This window comes from Sesamum indicum, linkage group LG6, assembly GCF_000512975.1.
Source record: "Sesamum indicum cultivar Zhongzhi No. 13 linkage group LG6, S_indicum_v1.0, whole genome shotgun sequence".
In the NCBI taxonomy this organism is placed as follows: Eukaryota; Viridiplantae; Streptophyta; class Magnoliopsida; order Lamiales; family Pedaliaceae; genus Sesamum; species Sesamum indicum.
This window is the reverse complement of record NC_026150.1, coordinates 6,326,008-6,335,975: the sequence shown is the minus strand read 5'-3', so window position 1 is coordinate 6,335,975 and position 9,968 is coordinate 6,326,008. Positions and strand designations below refer to the sequence as shown.

The following is a 9,968-nucleotide window of genomic DNA, read 5'->3' as shown; positions in this document are numbered from 1 at the left end:
ATAACCATCGTATGGTCGTGTAAATATTACACCGTTAGTGCAGATGGGAAGTCCAACCATCTCGTAAAATCTCTGTTGTATGACGGATAAATTCCAGGTGCATTTATAATAGACGGGTAAACAGATATGTGTGAATCTGTTTGCAATGGCTTCGCCCTACTGGTATTCCAAATAATAAGCACAAAAATTAACCAAAAAGGGAGAGAGGTGGAAAACCACAAAGATATGAGACGTAATTTACCACATCAAGTGCGAGCGTAATTGTTACTAATACAAAGTAAAATTGGCATCAATAACAAAATCTTCAAAGGATACGTAAATGAAATTTTACATGAGTCAAGATACTTGAGCTTTAAACTCAATCCACTGGAGCCAAAACTCTGTATGTACATGTGGCCATCACAACTCATTCTGATTTTCTCGAGTCCTCATTCAATATGAGACCAAAGACAATATAAAAAAGATAAGAAATATCTCTGGTTTTCCTGAACTGAGCGTGGCCGCCATTTGGCATTTCTCGAACAAAATTAGAAGTCAAATTCTCCGGTGGCCTGAGAAATACCCAGCAGCCAAACAATTCAAATAGATTTCTATAGAAATAAGCAGTGAAAAACATAGAGATGAGCACATCAGACGGCTCCGAAAAGAGGGCCTTCTAAGAAAAACACACACCTTGTTGAACAGAATGTCCTTATTATTTATGTGCATAATGCCATCCTTCAATGTGCATTTCCACCTGCTCTTGGTTCTTGTAACCTACATAAAGAAGTATCAAAGACCAACTCATAGTAAAGAATACACAGCTGAGAGAACGAGTAAGCAACATCAGAAGAAAACCATCAAAACAATGAACCAGTAAACGTTTCCTAAGTACCTTGTCAAACTGAGCGAGAACCAAATGTGTCGTGTTCAGATCCTCCCCTTGGTCCACATCATCTAGATCATCATCATCATCTTCATTCAAGGGTTCATCATCATCATCATCTCCAGTGTCATTCTGAACAGGAGCAGGAGTTGCTGCGTGCATCTCTAGAAGTGCAGTTGAGAGGAAATCAACATCAGAGCATAAATACTATTAAGATGCCGCAAGTGGTTCAAATTAGATGACCAGTGTTACCATTTGGCATAGGCGTGTTCACTATATTGTAGTCTTCATTGACAACTCCTTGATAATTATATATCTTTGAAGGTCAGAATAAAGTAACCAAGTTAGTTGAAACAGAGAAAGGAACATTGTATTCATAACGCAAAAGATTTAATGCATCCTAGAGGGGAAACAAAAATAGAACAATAACAATATTAGATGATTACTGCGAACGAAAATAATCAAGACAGAAAATGCACATGAGGCCACACTTGATTAGCCATCATCTTCAATTGTTGTGGCCAATGGAATACAAGCGCATGGCAACCACTGTGATTAAATTAAGTATCACTCAAAATTTTCAAGATTGCTCCACATATCAGATTTTAACTAAACAAAAACTGAATACTTGTTTAAAATGCGAACCATTCAAATAAGATTCACAATTCTCAAGCATAGCAGCTTGCCATTGAATTGTTAAGGAGATGCTAACAAGCTCTAACAGCCCAACTATGAAGATCCAGGAATTGGACATATAAAAGTTAAGCAACATGTCAGATTTTTTCTCATAAAATAATTGAACTCCAAGCATTGCATGCATGAGCTCAAAAGGGGTATGAAAAAGCCACCAGGGTACGGTAAAGTTTGATCTCAGCTTTACAACAGAAATGTGGGATTCAAACTAGAAATGGAAGAAAAGAATCTGCAGTGCCTCTTAGTGTCATAATCGAAATTCAGACAGTGCTCCTTGTCAAATTATATTTATTTAAATTTTGCAAAATATCATTTAAAGAAACAGAACAAAGACAGGATAGTTAACATATAGTGGCCCAATCATAGTTTCATGCGGACATCATATAACATGTCCATCTTTGCCTGGTACAACATATGCTATCGAAAAGAAAAGTAACCATCCTAATAGTCAGAATTTGACTCAAAGAGTTGCAACAGATGGGATGCTTATAATATCAACAAACAACCGAAACTTTACATCTGCGGATCATGGACGAGAAGACAACATGATCTGACATGCTAATAGGTAGCTTTCTTAACTAATCCACAAACCATTAAAAAAGAAAGAAAAGGAAAAATAAATCTACAAGCTCTTGATTAAATTAATCTTTCATAGACATTGACAGAACAATTCATCAAGATGCGACATGATAGCATATGTTGTACCAAGAAGTATAAGAGAATAGACCCCCATTTATGCAAACCTTTGAATCACAAAACTGGGCCCTAATCTTTGTTTAAAAAGAAACGTAGACCCAGCATTCCACATTTTCACCAGCACCAGTAATTGTATCATATGCATTTCTTGCATCGTCACATAGAACAATTTTGACGGATAAGGAATGTGCACTGACTGATGATATACCACATTTAGAAAGATAAACTAATGCAGACCTCAGGACCATAGGGTACTAAATAGCAATTGGACTTAGAAGTTAGTTTCACTTTGTTCTTTTGCAATTTCAGACAATAGTAAGAAAACACTGCAACATCCAAACCTTCAGTCACAAACCTAAGAATAGACCACAAAGAGAAATAAAGACAAAGAGAAACATGTCTCAGTAAATATGGGAACGATGCCCAGCACAGGGCAATCATCACCAAAAAGGGTTTCTCCAAGTGAAAACAAGATACATACAGATCCACATATCTGCTTTTAGGTGGATATAGATTGAACAACGGATAATCTACAATATCGGTTGTCTTTATGATGATGAACAATAACACTGTAGAGCTACTACTTTGCAATGCTAATACAATAAAGATAATCAGTATCACTATTTGTATGCGTGTGTGATTTACAAATTACAGTAAAACAGCAAGGCGGAAACTCACATTGGGTGTCGAAAGCACATCATCATATGGATCAGGTATTGGACCATCCAACTGAGGAATCCTAGAAGACATTGTCCCCACTTGAAAAAACATTTGTTGGTTACCCCCTTGAACCACCTGCAATGACAATTAGAAGTCTATGAAGCTGCCATGAATGGACAAGAGAATAGACAGAGGCTGAAAAATGTCTAATAACACACTGAAGAGACTAGCATCATCCCGACAAAATCATCTGACAAGTCAAAGTCAAACCTAAGTTTTCTCTGAAGAAATCGTGCTTAGAATAGAATTGCTAAGCAACCTGCGTGTTGTAAAACACGCTGACCTTGTTTACCATGTAACAAACCATTGCAAAGTCCCTATTTTTCCGATTGAAATTGACAAGGAAACCAATGGAATTGCCAGTGAGTAGGTCATACGTATGTCCCCATCTCTAACATGGAGAAACGTCGGAAACAGTAATTTTGAAATGTTGCACCACCATTAAAATTTAAGATCTACACATAATTGAACTCTCCATAAGAATTAAGCCTCAAACAAGCAACAAGATAACATCATTGTTCCCATTTTCCTGCCTGTGGCAATGCCTCAATGATGGATAGCCCTACAACAATAAAATGAATGAATAGTGAATAACCCCCCATCCCTGACTCTCACCTCAAAACCCCCCCACCCCCAGTTTCCATAGCATATACCGTAACAAAAAAAAATGAGGAATAATTGGTACTTTTCCCACAATTTTTGTAGAATTCATCAATCTTTTTCCTATTTTCAAATTGTTACTCTTTCTTTAGAAACAAGGTCACATTATGCTGATGGCTCTAAATTAGGTTCTGTTGAATGAAATAAAAAATGGGTGAGATTTACCCAATTTTCCCAATTGGTGCAATAATTTCCCTGGATTGTGGATACCCGAAGATAATTCGAGCACTAGGAGATTGGTTCTATTTAAATCTGTATAATTCAGCTGCTAATCATTTTATGAAAGCTAAAAAACTAAAGCAGGAAAACAAATTGTTTAACAAACAGTTCCAGCCCACAGGAGTGGTAGCTAAAACGTTGGTGTTTACATGCAATCACAAGAAATTTATACAAAAAGAGAAAATTACCATGGAGATTAAATAAATTGAAACTTTTCAATGACCTCTGAGATGAATAAACCATAAATCCTTAAAAGCAAAAATACCAGGGCAAATTGGAAACTACAAAGGAAAGTCTAGCAGTAACTTGGTGATACTGGCATATGGCATTGACATGCACATTGTGCACATTTATTTTGTGTACCTTAGCAATTTGCATGTAAAATATAATCATCAATGAGACAACCTACAAAACCCGGATAGAACTAGGAATTTCCCTGAGTTAGCAAATAGTCAACAGTTCAGAAGTTGTTGAATGATATTACTAAAGGATAAATACAAATTTAATGAGTCCTTAAGGATCTCAGCCTTCTACTTAGATACAGAATGCCAATAACGTTTCAGTAATCCAATAACCAGAGGTAATTGATAGACAAGAATTCTACCTTTAAATTCTGTGATCGATTGTCCTCATCTGATATATTGTCTCCCGCTCCATCTTGTTGTGGGATGTATCCACCAGCACGGTACTGAGGAGGCAAGTCATCACGTTTACGCTTTCCGGAAGAAATGAAAAAGTCCTGCATTTATTTCCCATTGCGTTATGTCTGTTATTCAGTGGAAATGCAATCACAATTTAAGAGAACGAGATCTACATTTATGCAATCCAGAAGACATGAAAAACCCTAAATATATCTCCCCAGCATTATGTCTGTTACTCAGTGGAAATGCAATCGCAATTAAGAGATCTGTTGCAGGAGAACGTAGTGCAAAAGACACTCCCACTATCCCAGAAGAATGCTTTGTTTTCGTCTTCTTTTTCTTTCTTTTTTGTCCAATTGCCCTTTATTATAGAAAATATGTGTTTAGCGATTGTTATAGCCTCAATTTAAATTTTAATGGACAAATTTGATCATTCCTGCCATAATAAAATAGTGCAACAGATGCAAACAAAGAAGTTTCACACACTCAAGTAACAAATAAAAATAAAAAATTAATCATTTTCATTAAATGAACCATCGCAATTTTCTCTCTTCCCAACCCAAAATCAATTCTCACTGACATTCCTTTTGTTAATGGAGTTAATTATGTGGCTGAAAAAAGTTTTTTTTTTTTTTATGATGGAAACTTTTTGCATGGAAATTTAACCATATGTTGACCTATTCCTATTCTTATCAACTTTAATAAACAAGGGTATGTGGAAAAAAGTTGTCATAATGCTGCTTTTCATTAACAATACATCTTTATGGAATGGGGGACTACATTTTCTTGAGGATTGACATGGATGCTAGAGTACCAACCCTCAAACTAAAAAGTAATTCAACAGGAAGAACATCACAGAAAGGTAATCTTATCTTACTAATATGCTTATTCAATGTATCATTACTGCAACACTTTTATTCAGTAATATTTCATTTAACTTTATCTAGATATGCAAGACAAGTGAGAGCTAAGCTGAATCAAGCTAGATTCGAGCTCAAGCATCCTAAGGGGATGAGCTAGAGCCAAAGAATAGGTATCCAAGAACTCACAATGTCTACTTTTCGAATCATTGTCATTTTAATCATATTGCAATTGTATTCATAATATTATGATTCTTACTAACATCAATGATCATAACAGTAGTTTGTATAATAATATTTCTATATTTTAATTAAAAAAATGATATTGAACTAAAATAATATTATGTCGTCCACCAAGGTGATTGAATTTGGACAGACACACCAAATTAGTAATGATGACATAAATACTAAAATAATAAATCTATGTCCTCAAAGACATAGTAATTTTGCTCTAGTGACCGAACCTTATACTTAAATTAAGCCTAAGTGAGTCAAGCTCGAGTTTGAGCCTTAATTAAGAAGCCCATGAAGAGCAAGCCTGAAAATATTTAAAGCTTGACTCAAGCTCGATTAGCCCTAATAACATTAAATCACTACAAGAAGTTTGGCTTATTTATAGTGGATCATTAGGGAACACGAGAATTTCATCAGGTGACTTGATTTTTGAATTACCAGCCACCATAATATTCCTACTGAACAACAAGAGAGCATTTCTATAGCCCAGAATAATATTCCTACAGAGAAGAAGCAGGGTTGAACTTCTTACATTATGTTTTTTTATATCTTACCAATATTCCAACAAACATTACATTTCTCTCTGCTTATGTTTCCATTTAGATGTGACTTTCAAAAAATATTTATTCGCTCCCTCATTTCAAGGATGTCAATTATCAAAAACATATTACGTAGGTTCAAGAGGCCAGTTCTTTTATCTCTAATAAATTGTTCGGACATTCTACAATGTAGAAGAGCAGCACATTTTCAGGTAAAAGGAAATGAGAACAGAAAACACAAAAACATAAAAAAGAAAAAAACAAAAGATATTATACGTATCCCATAAATGAACCACCACTGAAGGGTTAGCATTTAGTTTTCCAGAAATATCCGATTCAATGAAAAATGATCCAGGAAGATTGGGACATAGATTTAAACTCACACCGAGCAAAGGACATAAATGAATGGGACTTTAGGCAAAGGGCATCAAACTTCAGCATTTTCCTAGTGTTTCCTTTTATTAGTCAACCGTAACTTGCTATTTCTGAAACTTGTGAACAAAAATGATTCACTGATAACAGACTTCACCATACAAAGCAAAACTAAGGTCAAAAGAAGCTAGAAGCATTTGAGTTCAGTATGCAATTTCTGACTTCTAATATGGTGACCTGGAGTATTTGAAATATATTACTTTCACTTTTACAGGAAATTTTACAGTTATTAAGCAACTCTTTATTCTTTCAATACCATAAAGGATGTCTTGTTTGACTATTTCTAGGAAATAAGAAAAATGAAATTTGGATCAATCTCTTCCAAAATAGTATTTAGTTAAAAAACACGTAAAATCTATATAAAGTTAATAATATCAACAGCAGAGCTTGTATCTAAAAAGGAGCAGACGTTTTTTAATTAATTTTAATGGCAAACTAATTGGTTTAATTCCATATATAGTACATTCTACATTATACATATACATTTTTGTAGCATAACAAAAATTATTATATGACCATTATTATAATCGCAATTAAGTATTTATTACATATCCAGATATGTAGAAATAGTAACTCAACCAGTTTGACAGTATGATATTTTTGTGTGCACAGAGTCGTGTTACATGGAGACGAGACAACCAATTTTTATTTCATTAAGGGGTCATGGGAATAAATTACTTTTAAGGTGATTGCACTCTACATGGAAGTATGGTTACCAAAAGTACAGCAAAAGTTCTTGTCATGTTCTAGTTTATGGATATTTGTACTCTTTAGCCAGAAAATTGGTCAACCTTGGGCTTCGACAACAATTCAAACCAAGAAAAGGCAACACCTATTCTTTAGCAAGAAAATTGGTTGCCCTAGGGCATCGATGATAATTCAAATCAGAAAAAATGGAAACATCTTTTCATATAGGATTGAAGAGTCGAAGGATAAAGTATTTCCACTAGAAGTGGGAATACTTATTTCTATGTCCACTAGAAATAGTTACTCCTGCTTAAGTGGGATTAATCATGAAAATTCCCTCCCTCCCTCTGTCACACACAAAAATAAATAAACAAATGGATGCAAGCTTATACACTCATCCATCATTCTGTGTAGCTACCGGGTCTTCCACGGGCTACAATGCACAATCAGATGCATGCTCCTAGGTGCCCATATCGCTAATTTAATCTTCCTTCCCCACATATAAAACCAAGATTTGTTGTACAAAACTCTGGGTTTATACCACAGACACAAAGTAGGAGATAGGAACAAACTCCAAAACTCTTGAAACACTCTTGTTCATGTCTTACAATTTCAAATCCATGAGAAAATGAGCGCAAGTACATAGATGTTATGTGGTAATTCATCATATGGTATTATGCAAGCTAACCTGGATACCAACAGATATGAACTATAATTAATCTTTTTCACAAGAGTTGTCTGATTAAATAATTTCAGTGTCTCTGTATCATAGCCATGTTCGCAAATGGAAAGCAAAAGCAGTGAATATCTTCATGCTCCTTATATATTTGGAACATGGATACAAAAACCATCAAATTTATGGTAAAATGATGCAGAGTAACCATGCAGATCTTTGACCTTCAGCTGAGTTGAAACAGCAATTGTCATTTTGACAGATTTCCTTGGATTACAGCACTTAGTATGAGCAATTAATGTTATTCAGCACAGAATTTCAATTTGCCTACATGATTAGCTCACATGGCATAAATTTCTTTAGTTTTGAATTCCAAACACTTCTTTGTCATAATAAATTATATAAAGCACTTAACTTTAGATCAACATTATCCTTTTCTTTTTCAAAGTCAGAACCAAACAAAATCTGTCTATATGCATCTTCTGTTGTGTGCTTTCCTTACCTAGAGTGAGTACACAGTCTAAAAAACACTGGTACTAACTAGGTGGAGCCAAAACAAGATGAGGCGACATCATCTATCCCAATGAATTATACATCTCATACCCACTTTTCTGCTCTTTTCCCAAACCAAGATCTTCCTAGGCAAGATGTGAGTTTTAAACTACTTCTTAGAAGAGAGCACGAGGAAGGAGAAATATATCCAGTCATCTCTATTCCAGAAGGAAGAGCACCTATATACATAATTGATAAATTAGGATTTGGTATATAAAGCTCATTTAGGCTACAAAAAGGTTCTTAAAAGAGATATCTTGCAAGCCATCTTATGATCATAAGCTCTAAGAAATTTACAAGCAAATCACTTACATCTAAAACACAACATCAACCAAAATCTCCAATCAAAAATGCAGCAGTGACAATTTGCTTTCACCCCAGTACAGTTCATCCAACAAAAAAGAATAGTACTTCCCGAGATACAAGTACCAAACATTTTTTGGCATCTCCATCCATCCCAAACAATTCTAACTTCTTATAATAACCAAGTGATTGACTTTTTACCATTAAAAAGTGATCACTGGGCATTAGTTCTGTAAGAACCCAATACCTTTTAGTAATACAAACAGTAAATCGCTTTGTTTTAAGTAAAACTAATTCAATTAGACAGTTAAGAAAAATGAACAATCACCTGAGTTGTTGGCTGATGAGGGGCTCCCCTCTCACTCTCTTCCCGGCCTTCCACATAAGCTGCAAAATGAGAGCAATAATATAGCATATGGAATTGCAAAGTTACAACACAGCCTTCCACCTGTTATCATCTTTATCTAGAGACTAACAGAGTTCACATCTCTATATTGTTTACAAGGACTCTATTATTATACGCACCAACATTCACATCAAGCGGAGGCCTTTGGTTTATCCAAGCCGAAGGTGGCTGCTGCAGGATTAAAATTTAAAAAGAAAAAAAAATTAGTTTTTATCACCAACCAAAACGAAAATATAGCTCACTACCTAATTTAAGAAAGAGGGTTTTCAAACATTTAAGATTATTACAGCAAACCACATAATTGCCGAGTGAAAAAACACAGTGAATGAGTTTCTGGAAACAAATTTCTCATGTGAGAAAGAAAAGTCAGACCACACTACAAAAGTCGAGGTTCAGGAAATGTTGATACCATATAGGGGCTAGGTCTTCCAGGTCCAGCTTTTACCTCAGGAACACCGTTTTCATTAGTAGATGTATACTCATTGGGAGTGATTGGGGTGCCACCAGTGGGGATGTTATACAATGAACTACTATCACTTCCAGGAAGAGGAGTTGGTGCTGTTCCAGGCAATGGCGTCTGTGCCATTCCTGGTAATGGTGTCTGTGCAGTTCCTGGCAATGGTGTCTGCATAGGAGTCTGCAATGGAGTCTAAACATACACAAAAACCAAAATTTCAACCAGAGGAACAGTTAATACATCATCAACAAGATCATATTTCAGACGGCAGTCACATAAAACCGAAACCTTACAGGGGGAACGAGTAAATCAGCAGTTGGAGGCTCATACT

The 9,968-nt window shown here is 35.3% G+C and overlaps 1 protein-coding gene across 1 annotated transcript in view; it reads right to left on the bottom strand.

The window, feature by feature from the left end:
• LOC105163986 (transcription initiation factor IIA large subunit) overlaps nt 209-9,968 on the bottom strand; it is a 10,737-nt gene continuing 977 nt past the window's right edge. The window contains exons 3-12 of the mRNA XM_020694869.1: nt 9,931-9,968; nt 9,590-9,829; nt 9,300-9,351; nt 9,103-9,161; nt 4,458-4,592; nt 2,933-3,049; nt 1,118-1,181; nt 875-1,029; nt 673-756; nt 209-551 (exon numbers count right to left, since the gene is read on the bottom strand). Of these exons, the coding sequence (XP_020550528.1) occupies nt 528-551; nt 673-756; nt 875-1,029; nt 1,118-1,181; nt 2,933-3,049; nt 4,458-4,592; nt 9,103-9,161; nt 9,300-9,351; nt 9,590-9,829; nt 9,931-9,968 (968 nt within the window). The 3' untranslated portion in view covers nt 209-527. The remainder of the gene's footprint in view (nt 552-672; nt 757-874; nt 1,030-1,117; nt 1,182-2,932; nt 3,050-4,457; nt 4,593-9,102; nt 9,162-9,299; nt 9,352-9,589; nt 9,830-9,930) is intronic.